The sequence below is a fragment of the Chiloscyllium punctatum genome, chromosome 4, assembly GCF_047496795.1.
Source record: "Chiloscyllium punctatum isolate Juve2018m chromosome 4, sChiPun1.3, whole genome shotgun sequence".
Taxonomy (NCBI): Eukaryota; Metazoa; Chordata; class Chondrichthyes; order Orectolobiformes; family Hemiscylliidae; genus Chiloscyllium; species Chiloscyllium punctatum.
The window spans coordinates 2,285,948-2,309,928 of NC_092742.1; the positions used below are offsets into that span (position 1 = coordinate 2,285,948).

Here is a 23,981-nt window from a genome sequence, read left to right on the forward strand (position 1 = left end):
AGGGAAAAGACTTTGCCTATTTATCCTATCCATGCCCCTCATAATTTTGTAAACCTCTATAAGGTCACCCCTCAGCCTCCGACACTCCAGGGAAAAATAGCCCCAGCCTGTTCAGCTTCTCCCTGTAGCTCAGATCCTCTAACCCTGGCAACATCCTTGTAAATCTTTTCTGAATCCTTTCAAGTTTCACAACATCTTTCCAGTAGGAAAGGGACCAGAATTGCATGCAATATTCCAACAATGACCTAACCAATGTCCTGTACAGCCGCAACATGACCTCCCAACTCCTGTACTCTATACTCTCCTTGTGCGGCAAGAAGAGAAGGAGGAGTGAAGTGAGGGCTGCTGGGAAGGGTAAGTTTTCCCACTTAAAAAGGGACATACCTTGGGAGTCGGGACTCCATTTTGACTGCGCGGTGAGGAATGAAGCGAGGGCTGCCGGGAAGTTAAGGGCTTAAATTATATTTGGGCAGTGGCTAAACCCGAGATACTACACGTGTAGTATCTCCCTCCTGCCCCCTCCTCTAACCGGAAGAAAAAGACTCAGTAAGGTAAAGCTTTTTTTTTCTTTATCTGTCTTTTTCATATATGTAAGTGCATTGTTTGGTTTCAGTTAGATCATGTAAAGCTAAACTTACAACAGCAGGGGACCTCAGACCCATAAGGCAAAAACAATGACTGCAGATGCTGAAAATCAAAGACTGGATTAGTGGTGCTGGAAGAGCACAGCAGTTCAGGCAGCATCCAACGAGCAGCGAAATCAACGTTTCGGGCAAAAGCCCTTCATCAGGAATAAAGGCAGTGAGCCTGAAGCATGGAGAGATAAGCTAGAGGAGGGTGGGAGTGGGGAGAGAGTAGCATAGAGTACAATGGGTGAGTGGGGGAGGAGATGAAGGTGATAGGTCAAGGAGGAGAGGGTGGAGTGAATAGGTGGAAAAGAAGATAGGCAGGTCGGACAAGTCAAGGAGTTAGTAACTGATCTGCAAGTTTGAAACTAGGATGAGGTGGGGGAAGGGGGCCGTAGTGACCTCCACCACCCCTACTGCCATGATCACCACCACTTCCACCCCCACCAGCGCCACTCACCTGCATTCTGCTGACACGGCCCCCACAGACCTCCCTGTCACTATCCCCACCCCCCAGAACCCCGAGGGCAACATTACCCCAGCTGATGCCTCCACCCCCATTCCCCCCACCATCACACCCACTCCAGGTACTGGCTCCGACCCCACTCCCAGCTCCACACCCACACCAGATCCCAGCTCCCGGCCCTGCCGAGTTTTCACCATCCCCCCAGACCTCCCCCTCACTGAGGACGAACGATCAGTCCTCAGCAAAGGACTCACCTTCATCCCCCTCCGTCCACGCATCAATGAATTTAATACACGACGTGACATCGAACAATTCTTCCGTCGCCTCCGCCTCCGAGCTTACTTTCACAATCAGGACTCCCGCCCACCTTCCGAGGACCCCTTCGCCCACCTCCAACACACTGCATCCACCTGGACGCCCCGCGCTGGCCTATTACCTGCCCTCGACCTCTTCATTTCCAACTGCCGCCGGGACATTAACCGCCTCAACCTGTCGTCCCCCCTCCCCCACTCCAACCTCTCACCCTCACAACGCGCAGCCCTCCAATCCCTCTGCTCCAATCCCAACCTCACCATCAAGCCAGCGGATAAAGGGGGCGCAGTGGTAGTCTGGCGCACTGACCTCTACACCGCTGAAGCCAAACGCCAACTCGAGGACACCTCTTCCTACTGCTCCCTCGACCATGACCCCACCCCCCATCACCAAACCATCATCTCCCAGACCATACAGAACCTCATCACCTCAGGAGATCTCCCACCCACAGCTTCCAACCTCATAGTCCGGGAACCCCGCACTGCCCGGTTCTACCTCCTTCCCAAGATCCACAAGCCTGACCACCCTGGCCGACCCATTGTCTCAGCATGCTCCTGCCCCACTGAACTCATCTCTACCTACCTTGACACTGTCCTATCCCCCCTAGTCCAGGAACTCCCCACATACGTTCGAGACACCACCCACGCCCTCCACCTCCTCCAAGACTTCCGTTTCCCTGGCCCCCAACGCCTTATCTTCACCATGGATATCCAATCCCTCTACACCTCCATTCGCCATGACCAGGGCCTCCAAGCCCTCCGTTTTTTCCTCTCCAGACGTCCCCAACAGTACCCTTCCACTGACACTCTCATTCGTTTGGCCGAACTGGTCCTCACCCTTAACAATTTCTCCTTTGAATCCTCCCACTTCCTCCAGACCAAAGGTGTAGCCATGGGCACACGTATGGGTCCCAGCTATGCCTGTCTCTTTGTTGGCTATGTAGAACAGTTGATCTTCCGTAATTACACCGGCACCACTCCCCACCTCTTCCTCCGCTACATTGATGACTGCATTGGCGCCACCTCGTGCTCCCGTGAGGAGGTTTCGCAATTCATCAACTTCACCAACACATTCCACCCTGACCTTAAATTTACCTGGACTATCTCTTGACACCTTGCTCCCCTTCCTGGACCTCTCCATCTCCATTAGTGACGACCGACTTGACACTGACATTTTTTACAAACCCACCGACTCCCATAGCTACCTGGATTACACCTCTTCCCACCCTATCTCTTGCAAAAATGCCATCCCGTATTCCCAATTTCTCCGCCTCCGCCGTATCTGTTCCCAGGAGGACCAGTTCCACCATAGGACACACCAGATGGCCTCCTTCTTTAGAGACCGCAATTTCCCTTCCCACGTGGTTAAAGATGCCCTCCAACGCATCTCGTCCACATCCCGCACCTCCGCCCTCAGACCCCACCCCTCCAACCGTAACAAGGACAGAACGCCCCTGGTGCTCACCTTCCACCCTACCAACCTTCGCATCAACCAAATCATCCGTCGGCATTTCCGCCACCTCCAAAAAGACCCCACCACCAGGGATATATTTCCCTCCCCACCCCTTTCCGCCTTCCGCAAAGACCGTTCCCTCCGTGACTACCTGGTCAGGTCCACACCCCCCTACGACCCACCCTCCCATTCTGGCACTTTCCCCTGCCACCGCAGGAACTGTAAAACCTGTGCCCACACCTCCTCCCTCACCTCTATCCAAGGCCCTAAAGGAGCCTTCCACATCCATCAAAGTTTCACCTGCACATCCACTAATATCATTTATTGTATCCGTTGCTCCCGATGTGGTCTCCTCTACATTGGGGAGACTGGGCGCCTCCTAGCAGAGCGCTTTAGGGAACATCTCCGAGACACCCGCACCAATCAACCAAACCGCCCCGTGGCCCAACATTTCAACTCCCCCTCCCACTCTGCCGAGGACATGGAGGTCCTGGGCCTCCTTCACCGCCGCTCCCTCACCACCAGACGACTGGAGGAAGAACGCCTCATCTTCCGCCTCGGAACACTTCAACCCCAGGGCATCAATGTGGACTTCAACAGCTTCCTCATTTCCCCTTCCCCCACCTCATCCTAGTTTCAAACTTGCAGATCAGTTACTAACTCCTTGACTTGTCCGACCTGCCTATCTTCTTTTCCACCTATTCACTCCACCCTCTCCTCCTTGACCTATCACCTTCATCTCCTCCCCCACTCACCCATTGTACTCTGTGCTACTCTCTCCCCACCCCCACCCTCCTCTAGCTTATCTCTCCATGCTTCAGGCTCACTGCCTTTATTCCTGATGAAGGGCTTTTGCCCGAAACGTTGATTTCGCTGCTCGTTGGATGCTGCCTGAACTGCTGTGCTCTTCCAGCACCACTAATCCAGACCTCAGACCCATGGCATGTGCCTCTTGCTTGATGTGGGAGCTTAGGAATGTGTCTGACATTCCTGACTCTTACACTTTCAAGAAGTGGGTCCAGCTGCAGCTCTTGTTTGACCACGTGACGGCTCTGGAGCTGTGGATGGACTCACCATGGAGTATCCGCGATGCTGAGGAGGTCGTGGATAGCATGTTTAGTGAACTGGTCACACCGCAGGTTAGAGTTGCTGAGGGAAACAGTGAATGGGTGACCAAAAGACAGAAAAAGAGTAGGAAGGCAGTGCAGGTGTCCCCTGCGGCTATCTCTCTCCAAAATATTTTGGATATTGTTGGGGGAGGTGGCTCAACAGGGGAGGTCAGCAGTTGCCAGGATCATGACACCATGGTGGGCACTGCTGTTCAGAAGGGTGGGAAAAGGACTCATAGGGCTATAGTCATAGGAGATTCTATTGCGAGGGGAGTAGATAAACTGTTCTTTGGCCAAAAACGGGACTTCCGGATGGCATGTTGCCTCCCAGGTGCTTCGGCCAGGGATGTCACCGATCGGCTGCAGAGCATTCTAAAAGGGGTGGGTGAACAGTCAGTTGTCTTGGTGCATATAGGCACCAACGATATAAGTAGAAAACAAGATGAGGTCCTGAAAACAGAATTCAGGGAGCTAGGAGAGAAGTTAAAGAGGAGGACCTCAAAGGTAGTGATCTCGGGATTACTACCAGTGTCACGTGCTAGCCAGCGTAGAAATGAAAAAATAGGCAGGATGAACACGTGGCTTGAGAGATGGTATAGGAGGGAGGGGTTCAGATTTGTTGGACATTGGGACCGGTTCTGAGGAAGGTGGGACTATTACTAAATGGATGGTCTACATCTGAGCTCAGAAATGTGGTTTGGGCACAGCTATTTGAAGGGAAGTCGACATTTGAGATGTGGGAGGCTTTCAAAGATAGGTTAAAGATAATGCAGGTTAGGCATGTCCTGTTAAAGGTGAAGGATAGGAAGGGCAAGATTCATGAACCGTGGATGACAGGAGAAATTGTACGACTAGCCAAGAGGAAAAGGGAAGTGTACATAAGGTCCAGGCAGCTAAGAACAGAACGGGCCCTGGAGGAATATCGGAAGAGTAGGACAAGTCTTAAACAAGGAATCAAGCATGCGAAAAGGGGTCATGAAATAGCTTTAGCAAGCAGAATTAAAGAGAATCCCAAGGAATTTTATTCTTTTATAAGGAGCAAGCAGGTAACTAGAGAAAGGATTGGTCTACTAAAAGATAATGAAGGAAGGCTGTATGCCGAACCTGAGAGACTTTCACCTTGGTTATGGAGAGAGATAGGTGTGTGCAACAGGGCAGGTTTTACAATTGGGGGAAGGGTAAATACGATGCTGCAAGACAGGATCTGAGGAGCATAAGTTGGGAGCATAGGCTGTCAGGGAAGGATGTCATTGAAATGTGGAACTTTTTCAAGGAACAGATACGACGTGTCCTTGATATGTATGTGCCTGTCAGGCAGAAAAGAGATGGTCGTGTGAGGGAACCTTGGCTGATGAGAGAGGTTGAATGTCTTGTAAGGAGGAAGAAGGAGGCTTACATAAGGTTGAGGAAACAAGGTTCAGACAGAGAGTTGGAGGGATACAGGATAGCCAGGAGGGAGCTGAAGAAAGGGATTAGGAGAGCTAAGAGAGGGCATGAAAAATCTTTGGATAACCCCAAGGCCTTTTATGCGTGTGTGAGAAACACGAGAATGATGAGAACGAGGGTAGGTCCGATCAAGGACAGTAGTGGGAGACTGTGTTTTGAGTCGGAAGAGATAGGAGAGGTCTTGAATGAGTACTTTTCTTCAGTATTTACAAATGAGAGGGTCCGTATTGTTGAAGAGGAGAGTATGAAACGGACTGGTAAGCTAGAGGAGATACTTGTTAGGAAGGAAGATGTGTTAGGCATTTTGAAAAACTTGAGGATAGACAAGCCCCCCGGGCCTGATGGGATATATCCTAGGATTATGTGGGAAGCAAGAGAGGAAATTGCAGAACCGTTGGCAATGATCTTTTCGTCTTCACTGTCAACAGGAGTGGTGCCAGGACACTCGAGAGTGGCAAATGTTGTGCCCCGTTCAAAAAAGGGAATAGGGATAACACCAGGAATTACAGGCCAGTTAGTCTTACTTCGGTGGTAGGAAAAGTAATGGAAAGGGTACTGAGGGATAGGATTTATGAGTATCTGGAAAGACACTGCTTGATTAGGGACAGCCAGCACGGATTTGAGAGGGGTAGGTCTTGCCTTACAAGTCTTATTGAATTTTCTTCGAGGAGGTGACCAAGCATGTGGATGAGGGTAGAGCAGTGGATGTAGTGTACATGGATTTTAGTAGGGCATTCGATAAGGTTCCCCATGGTAGGCTTATGCGGAAAGTCAGGAGGCGTGGGATAGTGGGAAGTTTGGCCAATTGGATAGAGAACTGGCTAACCGGTCGAAGTCAGAGAGTGGTGGTAGATGGTAAATATTCAGCCTGGAGCCAGTTACAAGTGGAGTTCCGCAGGGATCAGTTCTGGGTCCTCTGCTGTTTGTAATGTTTATTAATGACTTGGAAGAGGGAGTCGAAGGGTGGTTCAGTAAATTTGCAGACCCTATGAGGATTGGTGGAGTTGTGGATAGTGAGGAGGGCTATTGTCGGCTGCAAAGGGACTTAGATATGATGCAGAGCTGCGCTGAGGAGTGGTAGATGGAGTTCAATCCTGTCAAGTGTGTAGTTGTCCATTTTGGAAGGACAAAGAAGAATGCGGAATACAGGGTTAACGGTGGGGTCCTTAGTAAGGTGGAGGAGCAGAGGGATCTTGGAGTCAATGTTCATAGCTCTTTGAAAATTGCCACTCAGGTGGATAGAGCTTGTAAGAAGGCCTATGGTGTATTAGCGTTCATTAGCAGAAGGATTGAATTCAAGAGTCGTGAGGTGATGTTGCAGCTATATAGGACCTTGGTAAGGCCACATTTGGAGTACTGTGTGCAGTTCTGGTCACCTCATTTTAGGAAAGATGTGGAAGCTTTGGAGAGGGTGCAGAGGAGATTTATCAGGATGTTGCCTGGAATGGAGAGTAGGTCATACGAAGATAGGTTGAGAGTACTTGGCCTTTTCTCATTGGAACAGCAAAGGATGAGGGGTGACTTAGATTAGATTAGATTACATTACAGTGTGGAAACAGGCCCTTCGGCCCAACAAGTCCACACCGACACGCCAAAGTGCAACCCACCCATACCCCTGCATTTACCCCTTACCTAACACTACGGGCAATTTAGCATGGCCAATTCACCTGGCCTGCACATCTTTGGACTGTGGGAGGAAACCGGAGCACTCGGAGGAAACCCACGCAGACACAGGGAGAACGTGCAAACTCCACACAGTCAGTCGCCTGAGGCGGGAATTGAACCCGGGTCTCTGGCGCTGTGAGTCAGCAGTGCTAACCACTGTGCCACCGTGCCGCCCACTTGATAGAGGTTAATAAGATGATCAGGGGAATAGATAGAGTAGACAGTCAGAGACTTTTTCCCCGGGGACATAAATTTAAGGTGAAGGGTGGAAGGTATAGGGGGGATGTCAGGGGTAGGTTCTTTACCCAGAGAATGGTGGGGACATGGAATGCACTGCCTGTGGGAGTGGCAGAGTCAGAATCATTGGTGACCTTTAAGCGGCAATTGGATAGGTACATGGATAGGTGCTTAAGCTAGGACAAATGATTGACACAACATCGTGGGCCAAAGGGCCTGTTGTGTGCTGTATTGTTCTATGTTCTAATGGGTGAGATTCTGAATGGTTACTTTGCATCAGTGCTTTCTAACCTGACTTCAACCCTGGGCATCAATGTGGGACATCACCAGTTTCCTCATTTCCCCTCCCCCCACCTTACCCCAGCTCCATCCTTCCAGCTCAGCACTGTCCCCATGACCTGTCCTAACTGCCAATCTCCCTTCCCACCTATCCACTCCACCCTCTCCTCTGACCTATCACCTCCATCCCTACCCCCATTCACCTATTGTACTCTTTGCTACCTTCTCCCCACCCCCCTCCCATTTATCTCTCCACTAAGGAGGCTCCCTGCCTTAATTCCTGATGAAGGGCTTTTGCCCGAAACGTCAATTTTCCTGCTCCTCAGATATTGCCTGACCTGCTGTGCCTTTCCAGCACCACTCTAATCTAAACTCTGGTTTCCAGCATCTGCAGTCCTCACTTTTCCCCTCCTTAGTCTTGCCTGATTATAATTCCCCTTCCCCCAACTAGAACCCTTGCCCTATGGCATGTACCTATCCCTTTCCATCGCTAAACTAAACATAACCAAATTATGGTCACTCTCTCTAAAGTGCTCACCTACCAGCAAATCAAACACCTGGCCTGGTTCATTACCAAGTACCAGATCCAGTGGGGCCTCCTCTCTTCTCAGCCCTTCGACATACTGTGTCAGGAAACGCTCCTGTACACATTGGACAAAAACTGATTAATCCGACATAATAGAGTTAGAGCATTTCCAGTCAATGTTGGGGAAATGAAAGTCCCTGATAATGACACCCTGTTCCTTTCACTCCTGCCCAGAATCGTTTTGCCAATCCTCTCCTCCACATCCCTGGAACTTTGCGGAGGCCTATAAAAAACTCCCAGCAGTGTAACCTCTACTCTCCTGTTTCTAACCTCAGCCCATACCACCTCAGTAGATGAGTCCTTGTCAAAAATTCTTTCAGCCACCGTTGTACTGTCCTTGACTAACAAAGCCGCACCTCCCCCTCTTTTACCGCCTTCCCTCATAGAGTCATAGAGATGTACAGCATGGAAACAGACCCTTCGGTCCAACCCGTCCATGACGACCAGATATCCCAAGCCAATCTAGTCCCACCTGCCAGCACCTGGCCCATATCCCTCCAAACCCTTCCTATTCATATACCAATCCAAATGCCTCTTAAATGTTGCAATTGTACTAGCCTCCACCACAACCTCTGATCTTAATGAAAGATCTAAACCCTGTAACCTGCAGCATCCATTCCTCACCTTGCTCTATCGATGTCTCAGAAATGGCCACAATATCGAGGTCTCAGGTACCTATCCATGCTGCAAGCTCACCTCCCTTATTCCGGATACTCCTGGTATTGAATTAGACACACTTCAAACCAGCTTGCTGTCTGCCAGCACATTCCTGTGACCGTGAAATCCTGTCCATGCCCTCCCTATTCTCATCCTCCGGTGCACTGGAACTACACAACAGGTTCCCATTCCCCTGCTGAGGTCCCACCTTCCTGAGAATGAGCCCCAATTATCCATATATTGAAACCCAACCCATCCCCTCCCCCTGCACCATCCCTGCAGCCACGTGTTCAGCTGATATCTGTCCCTGTTCTTCGCCTCAGGTAGCACAGGTAAAAAAAAACACTCTGTTTGCTCTAGCTCTTAGCTTCCACCATAGCTCCTTGAAACTCTGCCTCTTTCTACCTATGTCATTAGTACCTATTTGGCCCATGACTTGGGACTGGTCACCCTCTTCCTTCAGGACTCCAAACACATAATCATTACCAGGGTTGTCCCAATTGCCCACTTAAACAAGAGAACAACATTTGCTATCCTCCAGTCTTCTGGCACTACTCCTGCACTGCAACAGATCACCAAAGATCCTCAACAGCACCTTCCAGTCACAAGGCCAATGCCATCTAGAAGGACAAGTGCAGCAGATACATGTGAGAGCACCATCTACTGTACCCCTTCAAGCCAATCATCATCCTGCCTCAACCAGTGTTGGTGGATCAAAATCATGCAATGCGCAACAGCATATTCACTGCAGTACTTCAAGATGGCTGTCCAGCTCAATTTCTCAACCAGGGATGAACAATAAATAATCGTGCATTAAATAATAACTGCTTGAAATTCAGCATTAAAGAATAAACCCTGGAAAATGGTACATTATAAAAGAAATTGGCAGAAATGGAGCATTTAATAAATCCCCAGAGAAATGGGGCACTAAAGCAAAATAAACACCCAGAAATTGTGTGTTAAATAATAATTCCTGGAAAAAGGGGAGTTAAATAATATACCTCCAGGAATAAGGCATTAATCATAAACCCAAGAAATGGAGTGACTGTGTGTATGGAGTTTGCCTGCTCCCTTTGTCTGTGTGGTTTTCCACCGGATGCTCCAGCTTCCTCCCACACTCCAACGATATGTAGGTGAGGTGGACTGTCAATGGGAAATTGTCCCATAGTGTCTGGGGATGTGATTAGCCCAGGGATGGTCTTCAGAGGGTTAATATGGACTCAATGGGTTGAATGGCCAGCTTTCACACTGTAGGGATTTTCTGATTCTGAGAAATGGGGAATCAAATAAGAAACACCCGGTAAATAAAGAATTAAATAATAAAACGCGCGGAAATATCAAATTAAATAATAAACCCTTGGGAAACAGAGAATTGAATAATAAAGTCCCGGGAAGTATAGAATTAAAATAATAAACGGGGCGGGGCTGGTTGCTGTCAATCAGCAGAATCCCGATCAGGCGGTGACGGTAAACTCTCTAATTGGAGCGGATTGCTGCCAATCATTTGTGCCCCGCCCCCTGCCCAATTCGCGACCAATCAGCAATAAGGAGCTGACCTGGACACGGAGCTATTCCATCTCAAGAGATTGAAAGGAATTGCATTTCAGCCACACTGGAGGGTCAGTGCTGAGGGAGGGGGGCAGTGCTGAGGGAGGGGGGCGCTGAGGGAGGGGGGCAGTGAGGGAGGGGTCAGTGCTGAGGGAGGGGTCAGTGCTGAGGGAGGGGGGCACTGAGGGAGGGGTCAGTGCTGAGAGAGGGGTCAGTGCTGAGGGAGGGGGGCACTGAGGGAGGGGTCAGTGCTGAGGGAGGGGGGCACTGAGGGAGGGGTCAGTGCTGAGGGAGGGGGGCACTGAGGGAGGGTCAGTGCTGAGGGAGGGGGGCACTGAGGGAGGGGTCAGTGCTGAGGGAGGGGGGCACTGAGGGAGGGGTCAGTGCTGAGGGAGGGGTCAGTGCTGAGGGAGGGGGGCACTGAGGGAGGGGTCAGTGCTGAGGGAGGGGTCAGTGCTGAGGGAGGGGGGCACTGAGGGAGGGGTCAGTGCTGAGGGAGGGGTCAGTGCTGAGGGAGGGGGCACTGTGGGAGAGGTCAGTGCTGAGGGAGGGGGCACTGTGGGAGAGGTCAGTGCTGAGGGAGGGGGCACTGTGGGAGAGGTCAGTGCTGAGGGAGGGGGCACTGTGGGAGAGGTCAGTGCTGAGGGAGGGGGGCACTGAGGGAGGGTCAGTGCTGAGGGAGGGGGGTGCTGAGGGAGGGGGGCACTGAGGGAGGGTCAGTGCTGAGGGAGGGGGCACTGAGGGGGGGTCAGTACTGATGGAGGGGGCACTGAGGGAGGGTCAGTGCTGAGGGAGGGGGCACTGAGGGAGGGTCAGTGCTGAGGGAGGGGGGCACTGAGGGAGGGTCAGTGCTGAGGGAGGGGGGCACTGAGGGAGGGTCAGTGCTGAGGGAGGGGGGCACTGAGGGAGGGTCAGTGCTGAGGGAGGGGGGTGCTGAGGGAGGGGGGCACTGAGGGAGGGTCAGTGCTGAGGGAGGGGGGCACTGAGGGAGGGTCAGTGCTGAGGGAGGGGGGCACTGAGGGAGGGTCAGTGCTGAGGGAGGGGGCACTGTGGGAGAGGTCAGTGCTGAGGGAGTGGGCACTGTGGGAGGGGGCACTGTGGGAGAGGTCAGTGCTGAGGGAGGGGGGCACTGAGGGAGCGTCAATGCTGAGGGAAGGGGGCACTGAGGGAGAGGTCAGTGCTGAGGGAGGGGGCACTGTGGGAGAGGTCAGTGCTGAGGGAGGGGGCACTGTGGGAGGGTCAGTACTGAGGGAGGGTCAGTGCTGAGGGAGGGGGGCACTGAGGGAGGGTCAGTGCTGAGGGAGGGGGGCACTGAGGGAGGGTCAGTGCTGAGGGAGGGGGGCACTGAGGGAGAGGTCAGTGCTGAGGGAGGGGGCACTGTGGGAGAGGTCAGTGCTGAGGGAGTGGGCACTGTGGGAGGGGGCACTGAGGGAGGGTCAGTGCTGAGGGAGGGGGGCACTGAGGGAGGGTCAGTGCTGAGGGAGGGGGGCACTGAGGGAGGGGGCACTGGGAGGGTCAGTGCTGAGGGAGGGGGCACTGTGGGAGGGTCAGTGCTGAGGGAGGGGGCACTGTGGGAGGGTCAGTGCTGAGGGAGGGGGCACTGTGGGAGGGTCAGTGCTGAGGGAGGGGGCACTGAGGGAGGGTCAGTGCTGAGGGAGGGGGCACTGAGGGAGGGTCAGTGCTGAGGGAGGGGGGCACTGAGGGAGGGTCAGTGCTGAGGGAGGGGGGCACTGAGGGAGGGTCAGTGCTGAGGGAGGGGGCACTGTGGGAGAGGTCAGTGCTGAGGGAGTGGGCACTGTGGGAGGGGGCACTGTGGGAGAGGTCAGTGCTGAGGGAGGGGGGCACTGAGGGAGCGTCAATGCTGAGGGAAGGGGGCACTGAGGGAGAGGTCAGTGCTGAGGGAGGGGGCACTGTGGGAGAGGTCAGTGCTGAGGGAGGGGGCACTGTGGGAGGGTCAGTGCTGAGGGAGGGGGGCACTGAGGGAGGGTCAGTGCTGAGGGAGGGGGGCACTGAGGGAGGGTCAGTGCTGAGGGAGGGGGGCACTGAGGGAGGGTCAGTGCTGAGGGAGGGGGGCACTGAGGGAGAGGTCAGTGCTGAGGGAGGGGGCACTGTGGGAGAGGTCAGTGCTGAGGGAGTGGGCACTGTGGGAGGGGGCACTGTGGGAGAGGTCAGTGCTGAGGGAGGGGGGCACTGAGGGAGGGTCAGTGCTGAGGGAGGGGGCACTGTGGCAGGGGTCAGTGCTGAGGGAGGGGGCACTGTGGGAGGGGTCAGTGCTGAGGGAGGGGGGCACTGTGGGAGGGGTCAGTGCTGAGGGAGGGGGGCACTGTGGGAGAGGTCAGTGCTGAGGGAGGGGGCACTGTGGGAGAGGTCAGTGCTGAGGGAGTGGGCACTGTGGGAGGGGGCACTGTGGGAGAGGTCAGTGCTGAGGGAGGGGGGCACTGAGGGAGCATCAATGCTGAGGGAAGGGGGCACTGAGGGAGAGGTCAGTGCTGAGGGAGGGGGCACTGTGGGAGAGGTCAGTGCTGAGGGAGGGGGCACTGTGGGAGGGTCAGTGCTGAGGGAGGGGGGCACTGAGGGAGGGTCAGTGCTGAGGGAGGGGGGCACTGAGGGAGGGTCAGTGCTGAGGGAGGGGGGCACTGAGGGAGGGTCAGTGCTGAGGGAGGGGGGCACTGAGGGAGAGGTCAGTGCTGAGGGAGGGGGCACTGTGGGAGAGGTCAGTGCTGAGGGAGTGGGCACTGTGGGAGGGGGCACTGTGGGAGAGGTCAGTGCTGAGGGAGGGGGGCACTGAGGGAGGGTCAGTGCTGAGGGAGGGGGCACTGTGGCAGGGGTCAGTGCTGAGGGAGGGGGCACTGTGGGAGGGGTCAGTGCTGAGGGAGGGGGGCACTGTGGGAGGGGTCAGTGCTGAGGGAGGGGGGCACTGTGGGAGAGGTCAGTGCTGAGGGAGTGGGCACTGTGGGTGAGGTCAGTGCTGAGGGAGTGGGCACTGTGGGAGGGGGCACTGGGGGAGGGGTCAGTGCTGAGGGAGGGGGCGCTGTGGGAGAGGTCAGTGCTGAGGGAGTGGGCACTGTGGGAGAGGTCAGTGCTGAGGGAGTGGGCACTGTGGGAGGGTCAGTGCTGAGGGAGGGGGCACTGTGGGAGGGTCAGTGCTGAGGGAGGGGGCACTGTGGGAGGGGTCAGTGCTGAAGGAGGGGGCACTGTGGGAGGGGTCAGTGCTGAGGGAGGGGGGCACTGTGGGAGGGGTCAGTGCTGAGGGAGGGGGCACTGTGGGAGGGGTCAGTGCTGAGGGAGTGGGCACTGTGGGAGGGGGCACTGTGGGAGAGGTCAGTGCTGAGGGAGTGGGGCACTGTGGGAGGGTCAGTGCTGAGGGAGGGGGCACTGTGGGAGAGGTCAGTGCTGAGGGAGTGGGCACTGTGGGAGGGGGCAATGTGGGAAAGGTCAGTGCTGAGGGAGGGGGGCACTGTGGGAGAGGTCAGTGCTGAGGGAGGGGGCACTGTGGGAGGGTGGGTGCTGAGGGAGGGGGGTACTGCGGGAGGGTCAGTGCTGAGGGAGGGGGCACTGCGGGAGGGTCAGTGCTGAGGGAGGGGGCACTGCGGGAGGGTCAGTGCTGAGGGAGTGACGCACTGTGGGAGGGTCAGTGCTGAGGGAAGGCCGCACTGTGGGACGGTCAGTGCTGAGGGAGGGGGCACTGTGGGAGAGTCAGTGCTGAGGGAGGGGGCACTGTGGGAGAGTCAGTGCTGAGGGAGTGACACACTGCAGGAGGGTCAGTGCTGAGGGAGGGGGCACTGTGGGAGAGTCAGTGCTGAGGGAGTGACACACTGCAGGAGGGTCAGTGCTGAGGGAGGGCTGCACTGTCGGAGGGTCAGTCCTGAGGGACCGCCGTGCTGAGGTAGTGGGCACTGTGGGAGGGTCAGCGCTGAGGGAACGCCGCACTGTGGGAGGGTCAGCGCTGAGGGAGTGTCATGCTGCCAGAAGGGTCAGCGCTGAGGGAGTGCCGCGCTGCGGGAGGGTCGGCGCTGAGGGAGCGCCGCGCTGCGGGAGGGTCGGCGCTGAGGGAGCGCCGCGCTGCGGGAGGGTCGGCGCTGAGGGAGCGCCGCGCTGCGGGAGGGTCGGCGCTGAGGGAGCGCCGCGCTGCGGGAGGGTCGGCGCTGAGGGAGCGCCGCGCTGCGGGAGGGTCGGCGCTGAGGGAGCGCCGCGCTGCGGGAGGGTCGGCGCTGAGGGAGCGCCGCGCTGCGGGAGGGTCGGCGCTGAGGGAGCGCCGCGCTGCGGGAGGGTCGGCGCTGAGGGAGCGCCGCGCTGCGGGAGGGTCGGCGCTGAGGGAGCGCCGCGCTGCGGGAGGGTCGGCGCTGAGGGAGCGCCGCGCTGCGGGAGGGTCGGCGCTGAGGGAGCGCCGCGCTGCGGGAGGGTCGGCGCTGAGGGAGCGCCGCGCTGCGGGAGGGTCGGCGCTGAGGGAGCGCCGCGCTGCGGGAGGGTCGGCGCTGAGGGAGCGCCGCGCTGCGGGAGGGTCGGCGCTGAGGGAGCGCCGCGCTGCGGGAGGGTCGGCGCTGAGGGAGCGTCATGCTGCCAGGAGGGTCGGCGCTGAGGGAGCGCCGCGCTGCGGGAAGGTCGGCGCTGAGGGAGCACCGCGCTGCGGGAGGGTCGGCGCTGAGGGAGCGCCAGTGCTCAGGGAGAGGGGCTGCACTGTCGGAGGGTCAGTGCTGTGGGAGAGGGGCTGCACTGTCGGAGGGTCAGTGCTGTGGGAACGCCGTGTTATCGGAGGGTCAGTACTGAGGACGTCCCGCGCTGTCGGAGGGTCAGTGCTGAGGGAGTGCCGCGCTGTCGGAGGGTCAGTGCTGAGGGAGTGCAGCGCTATCAGTGGGTCAGTGCTGAGGGAACGTTGCACTGTCGGAGCGTCTGTACTGAGGTTGCGGGCACAGTCGGAGGGTCAGTGCTGAGGGATCACCGCGCTGTCGGAGGGTCAGTGCTGAGGGATCACCGCGCTGTCGGAGGGTCAGTGCTGAGGGAGCGACACACTGTCGGAGGGTCAGTCCTGAGGGACCGCCGTGCTGAGGTAGTGGGCACTGTGGGAGGGTCAGCGCTGAGGGAACGCCGCATTGTGGGAGGGTCAGCGCTGATGGAGCGCCGTGGTGAGAGAGTGGGCACTGTCGGACGGTCTGTCCTGAGGGACCGCCGTGCTGAGGTAGTGGGCACTGTGGGAGGGTCAGTGTTGAGGGAACACCGCACTGTGGGAGGGTCAGCGCTGAGGGTGTGCCATGCTGCCAGAGGGTCAGCGTTGAGGGAGCGCCGCACTGCGGGAGGGTCTGTGTTGAGGGAGTGGGCATCCTGGGCGGGTCAGTGCTGAGGGAGCGCCGTGCTGCGGGAGGGTCGGCGCTGAGGGAGCGCCGCGCTGCGGGAGGGTCGGCGCTTGGAGAGAGCCGCGTTGCGGGAGTGGGTACTGTGGGAGGATCAGTGCTGAGGGAGCGCCGCGCTGTGGGAGTGTCGGCGCTGAGGGAGATCTGCACTGTTGGAGGGTCAGCGCTGAGGGAGTGGGCACTGTGGCCGGGTCAGCGCTGAGGGAGTGGGCACTGTGGCCGGGTCAGCGCTGAGGGAGTGGGCACTGTGGGAGGGTCAGCACTGTGGGAGAGCCACACTGTGGGAGGGTCAGTGTTGAGGGAGTGGGCACTGTGGGAGGGTCAGTGCTGAGGGGGCGCTGCGCTGTGGCAGGGTCAGCGCCGAGGGTGCGATGCGCTGTCGGGGGGTTGGCGCTGAGGGAGCCCCGCGGAATCTTCTGGTTAAGTGGTCCTGCACCTCCCTTTGCCTTGGTTTGTCTTGTCCTGATGGTGTTTAGGTTAATACCGGCATTAGTGTTGTCCTAGCAATGTAGTATCTAGATGGGGTGTGCCCTCGCTGCTCTTATTTAATCTCTTGATGACATCAGTTGGCCCAAGTGGAGGTGGACGTCCAATACCTCCAGAATATCGAGATACCTTAGACAGGCTCTGAGGTGATAGTGAGCACGAGCTCCCCCTCTTTCACCCCCGGCACCACCACCCCCCCCCCCCCCCCCCCCCCGCCAACAACTGGTGTTTACTGAACACATACTCAATTAAAATCAGCTGGATTGGGGGAGGGGAAAAGTATTTATTGTGGAATACACTCCTCTCCAACACAATGACATTCTTCTTTCTCCCTCATTCTCCCTATCACTCTTCTGTTTGCCTGCCTCTGTTGCTCACTCTCTCTCTTTCAGGATGAGCCGGTTCCTCAACCTTCTTCGCAGCTGGTTACTGATGGTTGCTATTGTTGCTGCAGGCAATACAATTCAGAGTTTCTGGGACCACAGCTTCCTCTCAGACAAGTTGTACACTGGAAGCCCAACACTTGGTAAGATTTGTGCTCTCGATTATGGTGCATCTTGAAATGCTGAGAGCAACGGAAGCAGCATTAACAATATTCGGCCATTTGGCACCTTCAAACCTGCTCTCTGAGGGAGAGAATTCTAAAGATTGACCACCCTCATGTACTCAAGTTTAGATTCCCCATGGTGAAATATCCCTTCAGCATGTTCTCTCTTCATCTTTCAATCTTGGAAAATTGGAAATTATCAAGGTGTTGAACCGGTGTGTTGGGGTTAGAGTCTTACAGCATGGAGACAGAGGCCCTTCAGCCCAAACTAGTCTATACCAACCAAAATGTCCATCCACGCTAACTCCATTTCACTGCGCTTATATCCTTCTAAACCCTTCCTATTAATGTATTTGTTCAAATGCCCTTTAAATGTTGATAATTTATCCGTCTCAATTACTTCCGGTGGCAGCTTACCCCCTCTTGTGTGAAAAAAAGAGTTGCCCCTCAGGTTCCCTTTTGTTCTTTCCCCTCTAACCTTAAACTGATGTCCTTTTTGTCCTCAATTCCCCACCCCTGGGAAAAGACTGAGTACATTCACCCTATCCATTCCCCCTCAGTCTCCTACACTGTAAAGAAAGAGGTCCTACCTTGTCCAATTTCTCCTTATAACTCAATGCCTTGATTCATGGTAACATCCTTGTAAATTTCTTTTGCACCCTTTCCAGTTTAATAACCTGCTTCCTGGAGCAAGGTGACCAAAACTGAACACAATACTCCCAAGTGCAGCCTCACCAACCTCCTGTACAACTGCAACATAACTTCCCAACTTCTACACTTAATGCCCTGACTGATGAAGACCAGTGTGTCAAACACTTTCTTCACTGCCCTATCTAACTGTGACTCTACTTTCAGAGAACTGTGAATCTGAACTCCCAAGGTCCCTCTGTTCCACTATACTCCTGAAGGCCCACCATTTACCATGAAACTCCTACCTTGATGTGACTTTCCAAAATAAAAGACCTCACACTTGCCTACATTAAATTCCATTTGCCATTTCTTGGCCAACTTTCCCAGCTGATCAAGGTGCTGCTGTAATTTCTGACAACCTTCCTCACTGTCCACAATATCACTGATTTTAGTGTTGTCTGCAAATTTACTAATAATGCCTTGTACCTTCTCATCCAAAACATTGATATAGATAACAAATAGTAATATGCCTAGCACCGACCCCTGATGCACTCCACTAGTCACGTGTCTCCAATCTGAACAAGCATCCTTCCACTATCACCCTCTGCTTCCTACCATTAAGCAATTGTGTATCCAATTTACCAGCTCCCTCTGATCTAAAAGTAGTCCATTATATGGAACCTTAGCAAAGGCCTTACTGAAAACCACATAGACTACATCTACTGCCCTGCCCTCATCAACCTTCCTGATCACTTCAAAGAACTCTGACAAATTTATGAGGCATGATCTCATACACAAAGCCATGTTGACTACTTCTAATCAAACCCTGTCTTCCCATTCGCGTCTCCTCAGATACTGAGGCAGTCTGTGTTCAAATGCAACAGGATTGGGATAATGCTTAAGCTTGGACCGACAAGTGGCAAGTAACATTCGCGCCACACAAATGCCAGACAATGACCATCGTCAGTAAGAGACACTCCCCACCACCCCTTGCCACTGAAAGATACTACCATCACTGAATCCCCCACTGTCAACATCCTTGGGGGTTACCATTGACCAGAAATGCAACTGGACTAGCCACATCAACAGTGGCTACAAGAGCAGGTCAGAGACTAGGGATACTACAGCGAGTAACTACCCTCCTTATACCCCAAAGTCTAGCCACCATCTACAAGGCACAAGTCAGGAGTGTGATGGAATACTCCCCACTTGTCTGGATGGGTGCAGCTCCAACAACACTCCAGAAGTGTTTGATAAGGTTCCCCATAGTAGGCTGACGAAGAAAGTGAAGTCACATGGGGTCCGGGGTGTTTGAGCTCGATGGATAGAGAACTGGTTGAGCAACAGGAGACAGAGTAGTAGTGGAAGGGAGTTTCTCAAAATGGAGACCTGTGACCAGTGGTGTCCCACAGGGATCCGTGCTGGGGCCACTGTTGCTTGTGATATATATTAATGATTTAGACGAAGGTGTAGGTTGCCTCATTAGCAAGTCTGCAGATTACACTAAGATTGGTGGAATAGCAGATAGTGAAGGGGACTGTCAGAGAATACAGCAGAATATAGATAGACTGGAGAGATGGGCAGAGAAATGGCAGATCGAGTTCAATCTAGATAAATACGAGATGATACATTTTGGACGGTGGAATTCCAGAACAAACTATACAGTAAATGGAAAGATCCTGGGAAAACTGATATACAGAGAGATCTGAGTGTTCAGGTCCATTGTTCCCTGAAGGTGTTAACGCAGGTCAGTAGAATGGTCAAGAAGGCATACGGCATGCTTTCCTTCATCAGACGGGGTATTGAGTACAAGAGTTGGCAGGTCATGTTACAGTTGTATAAGAATTTGGTTTGGCCACATTTGGAATACTGTGTACAGTTCTGGTTGCCACATTACCAAAAGGATGTGGTTGCTTTGGAGAGGGTGCAGAGGAGGTTCACCAGGATGCTGCCTGGTATGGAGGGTGCTAGCTGTGAAGAGAGGTTGAGTAGATGAGGATTATTTTCATTGAAAAGAAGGTTTAAGGAGGGACCTGTTTGAGGCCTGCAAAATCATGAGAGGTGTACACAAGGTGGATATCAAGACTCCATTAGGGGCCACGAGTTCAAGGTGAAAGGGGAAAGGTTTTGGGGAGATATACATGGAAAGCTCTTTACGCAGAGGGTGTTGCCAGCGGAGATGGTAGGGACAGGAACAATCGTGTCATTTAAGATGTATCTAGACAGATACATGAATAAGCGGGAGCAGAGGGATACAAATCCTTAGAAAATAGACAGCAGATTTAGATAGAGGATCTGGATTGGTGCAAGCTTGAGGCTGAAGGGTCTGTTCCTATGCTGTAATGTTCTTTATTCTCTTATTCGTTGGAATCTTCTCAAGTAACCTACCATGGATGTTAAGCTTACTGGTCAGTCTTCAAGGTGGAAGACACAAATAACATGCCAATAATTGATTACAAAGTGGCTAGAAATGACCATTATCACTAAAGAGTTAGTATTGGGTATATTAATGGGACTAAAAGTAAACAGTCTCCTGGCCCTGATGGAATGCATCTCAGGCTAATAAAAGATGATGGGGGAAACAGTAATTGTGCTCGTGGTAATTTATCAAAATTTGCTGGGCATCGGGACAGCTCTCAGATTGGAAAACCACAAATGTGACACCTCTATTTAAAAAAGGTGGTTGACAAAAGATGGGTAACTATAGGCTGGTTAGCTTAACCTCTGTAGTTGGGAAAATTCTTGAATCGATCATCAAGGGAGAAATAGCAAGACATCTGGATAGAAGTTGGCCCAGCATGAAGTGATGAAGGGCAGGTCACGTTGAACTAATTTACTGGAATTCTTTGAGGACTTTAAGAGTGTGGTGGACAACAGGGAACCGATGGATGTGATGTAGCTGGGTTTTCAGAATGCATTCAAGAAGGTTAAAAATCACAAATACCAGGTTATAGTCCAACAGGTTTAATTGGAAGCACTAGCTTTCAAAGCGTCACTCCTTCATCACGTGGTTGTGACGGTTCAAGAAGGTGGCACCCAAAGGCTGCTGCATTATGGGTAAAGGTAAAGGTGCACAGCATTATGGGTAATGTATGAGCATGGGTAGAGGATTGGTTAACTAATGGAAAGCAAAGAGTGGGGATAAATGTTTTTTTTCTGGTTGGCAATCAGTGGCTAGTGGTGTGTGTATTAGGACTGCAATTATTCACAATGTATAAAGATGATTTAGAATTGGGGATTAAGTGTAGTGTGTCAAAGATCAGAAGTAACACTAAAAGACTCTCTAAGGAAGGGCTTTTATTTTTTTTCTTTATCTTTCTTTTTCATATATTTATCATATATTTAAGTGCATTGTTTGGTTTTAGTTAGTTGATATAAAACTAAGGCTTACAATGGTAGGGGACCTCAGACCCAATGGCATGTGCCTCTTGCTTGATGTGGGAGCTTAGGAATGTGTCTGACATTCCTGACTCTTACACTTTCAAGAAGTGGGTCCAGCTGCAGCTCTTGTTTGACCACGTGACGGCTCTGGAGCTGCGGATGGACTCACCATGGAGTATCCGCGATGCTGAGGAGGTCGTGGAGAGCATGTTTAGTGAACTGGTCACACCGCAGGTTAGAGTTGCTGAGGGAAACAGTGAATGGGTGACCAAAAGACAGAAAAAGAGTAGGAAGGCAGTGCAGGTGTCCCCTGCGGTCATCTCCCTCTAAAACAGGTATACTGTTTTGGATATTGTTGGGGGAGATAGCTCACCAGGGGAGGGCAGCAGTTGCCAGGATCATGGCACCATGGTGGGCACTGCTGTTCAGAAGGGTGGGAAAAGGACTCATAGGGCTATAGTCATAGAGGACTCTATTGTAAGGGGAGTAGATAAGCTGTTCTTTGGCCAAAAACAGGACTCCTGGATGGTATGTTGCCTCCCTGGTACTTGGGTCAGGGATGTCACCAATCGGCTGCAGAGCATTCTAAAAGGGGAGGGTGAACAGCCAGTTGTCTTGGTGCATATAGGCACCAACGATATAAGTAGAAAACAAGATGAGGTCCTGAAAACAGAATTCAGGGAGCTAGGAGAGAAGTTATAAAGAGGAGGACCTCAAAGGTAATGATCTCGGGATTACTCCCAGTGCCATGTGCTAGCCAGGGTAGAAATGAAAAAATAGGCAGGATGAACACGTGGCTTGAGAGATGGTATAGGAGGGAGGGATTAGGATTTGTTGGACATTGGGACCGGTTCTGGGGAAGGTGGGACTATTGCAAAGTGGATGGTCTACATCTGAACCAGACCGGAACCAACGCCCTTGGGGGAAGTTTTGCTCCTGCTGTTAGGGAGGTTTTAAACTAATGTGGCAGGGGACTGGGAACCAGAAGGGAAAACAAGTAGGCAGCGAGGTAGAAACTGGAGACTGTAAGAATTATGAAGATAGCATTATTAAAGGGAAGAGTAGGCAGAGAGCAGGTGAGCGCAAAAAAACTGGTGGCCTGAAATGTATCTACTTTAATGCAAGGAGTATAGTGTGTAAGGCAGATGAACTTAGGGCTTGGATTGGTGCCTGGGAGTATGACATCATTGCCATCACAGAGACTTGGTTGAAGGAAGGGCATGATAATTGGAAACTAAATGTTCCAGGATATAGATGCTTCAGACAGGACAGGGAGGGAAATAAAAGGTGGGGTGGAGTTGCATTGTTGGTCAGGGACGATATCAAGGCTGTGCTAAAGGAGGACACTATGGCCGTCTTGGGTAGTGAGGCATTATGGGTGGAGCTGAGAAATAAGAAGGGTGCAGTTACATTGTTGGGGCTGTATTACAGGCCTCCCAACAGTGAGCATGAGGTAGAAGAACAAATGGGTAAACAGATTATGGAAAGATGTAGCAGCAACAGGGTGGTGGTGATGGGAGATTTTAATTTTCCAATATTGACTGGGATACACTTAGCGTCAGAGATCTGGATGGGGTAGAATTTGTAAGAAGCGTCCAGGAGAGTTTTCTAGTGCAGTATGTCAATAATCCGATGAGGGAAGGGGCCATATTGCACCTGGTACTGGGGAACGAGCCAGGACAGATGGTAGAAGTTGCGGTGGGGGATCTCTTTGGGAACAGTGACCACAATTCTGTAAGTTTTAGAATACTCATAGATAAAGATGAGTGGTCCTAAGGGAAGAGTACTAGACTGGGCCAAGGCCAATTTATATCAAAATTAGGCAGGAGCTGGGAAATGTGGATTGGACACAACTATTTGATGGGAAGTCGACCCTTGAGATGTGGGAGGCTTTCAAAGATAGATTAAAGATGGTGCAGGATAGGCATGTCCTGTTGAAGGTAAAGGATAGGAAGGGCAAGATTCATGAACCCCGTGGATGACAGAAGAAATTGTATGACCAGCCAAGAGGAAAATGGAAGAGTACATAAGGTCCAGGCAGCTAAGAACAGAACGGGCCCTGGAGGAATATCGGAAGAGTAGGACATGTCTTAAACAAGGAATCAAGCGGGATAAAAGGGGTCATGAAATAGCTTTAGTGAGCAGAATTAAGGAGAATCCCAAAACTTTTTATTCTTATAAGAAGCAAGTGCGTAACTAGAGAGAGGATTGGTCCACTAAAAGATAACGAAGGAAGGCTGTGTGTCGAACCTGAGAGAATGGGTGAGATTCTGAATGATTAACTTGCATCAGTGTTCACTGCGGAGAGGGACATGATGAATGTTGAGATAAGAGATAGAAGTTTGATTAGTCTGGATCACGTTGACATAAGTAGGGAAGTTATGTTGGGTAGGCTAGAGGTTATTAAGGTGGACAAATCCCCTGGATTGGATGGGATCGAGCCCAGGTTGCTGAGGGAGGCAAGAGGGGAAATAGCTGGGGCCCTGACAGATATCTTTGTGGCATCCTTAAATACAGGTGAGGTGCTGGAGGACTGGAAGGTTTCTCATGTTGTCCCCCTGTACAAGAAGGGTAGTAGGGATATTCCAGGTAACTACAGACCAGTGAGTCTGATGTTGGTGGTGGGAAAGTTGCTGGAGAAGGTACTGAGGCATAGGATCTATTTATATTTGGAAAAGAATGGGCTTATCAGTGATACGCAACATAGTTTTGTGTGGGGGAGATCATGCCTTACCAACTTAATAGAGTTCTTTGAGGAAGTGACCAAGTTGATCGATGAAGGAAGGGCTGTAGATGTCATATACATGGACTTTAGTAAGGTGTTTAATAAGGTTCTCCATGGTAGACTAATGGAGAAAGTGAAGTCACATGGTGTGCAGGGTGTTCTAGCTAGGTGGATAAAGAACTGCTTGAGCAACAGGAGACAGAGAGTAGTAGTTGACGGGAGTTTCTCAAAATGGAGAAAAGTAACCAATGGTGTTCCGCACGGATCAGTGTTGGGGCCACTGTTGTTTGTAATATACATAAATGATCCAGGAGAGGGCACAGTTGGTATGATCAGCAGGTTTGCAGATGACACGAAGATTGGTGGAGTAGCAGAAAACATAAGGGACTGTCAGAGAATACAGGAGGATATAGATAGACTGGAGAGTTGGGCGGAAAAGTGGCAGATGGAGTTCAATCCAGACAAATGTGAGGTGATGCAT

The 23,981-nt window shown here is 52.7% G+C and overlaps 1 protein-coding gene across 5 annotated transcripts in view; it reads left to right on the forward strand.

The window, feature by feature from the left end:
- erg28 (ergosterol biosynthesis 28 homolog) overlaps positions 1–23,981 on the forward strand; it is a 39,969-nt gene that overhangs the window by 10,519 nt on the left and 5,469 nt on the right. Inside the window, exons 1-2 of one of the 5 annotated variants that reach the window (XM_072567954.1) lie at positions 10,354–10,454; positions 16,610–16,743. In XM_072567954.1, the coding sequence (XP_072424055.1) occupies positions 16,611–16,743 (133 nt within the window). In that variant the 5' untranslated portion in view covers positions 10,354–10,454; position 16,610. Of the gene's footprint in view, positions 1–10,353; positions 10,455–14,106; positions 14,270–15,120; positions 15,431–15,507; positions 15,560–16,609; positions 16,744–23,981 lie in introns of those variants that run through there. The other 4 variants (XM_072567957.1, XM_072567956.1, XM_072567958.1 and 1 more) reach the window with 4 other exon arrangements.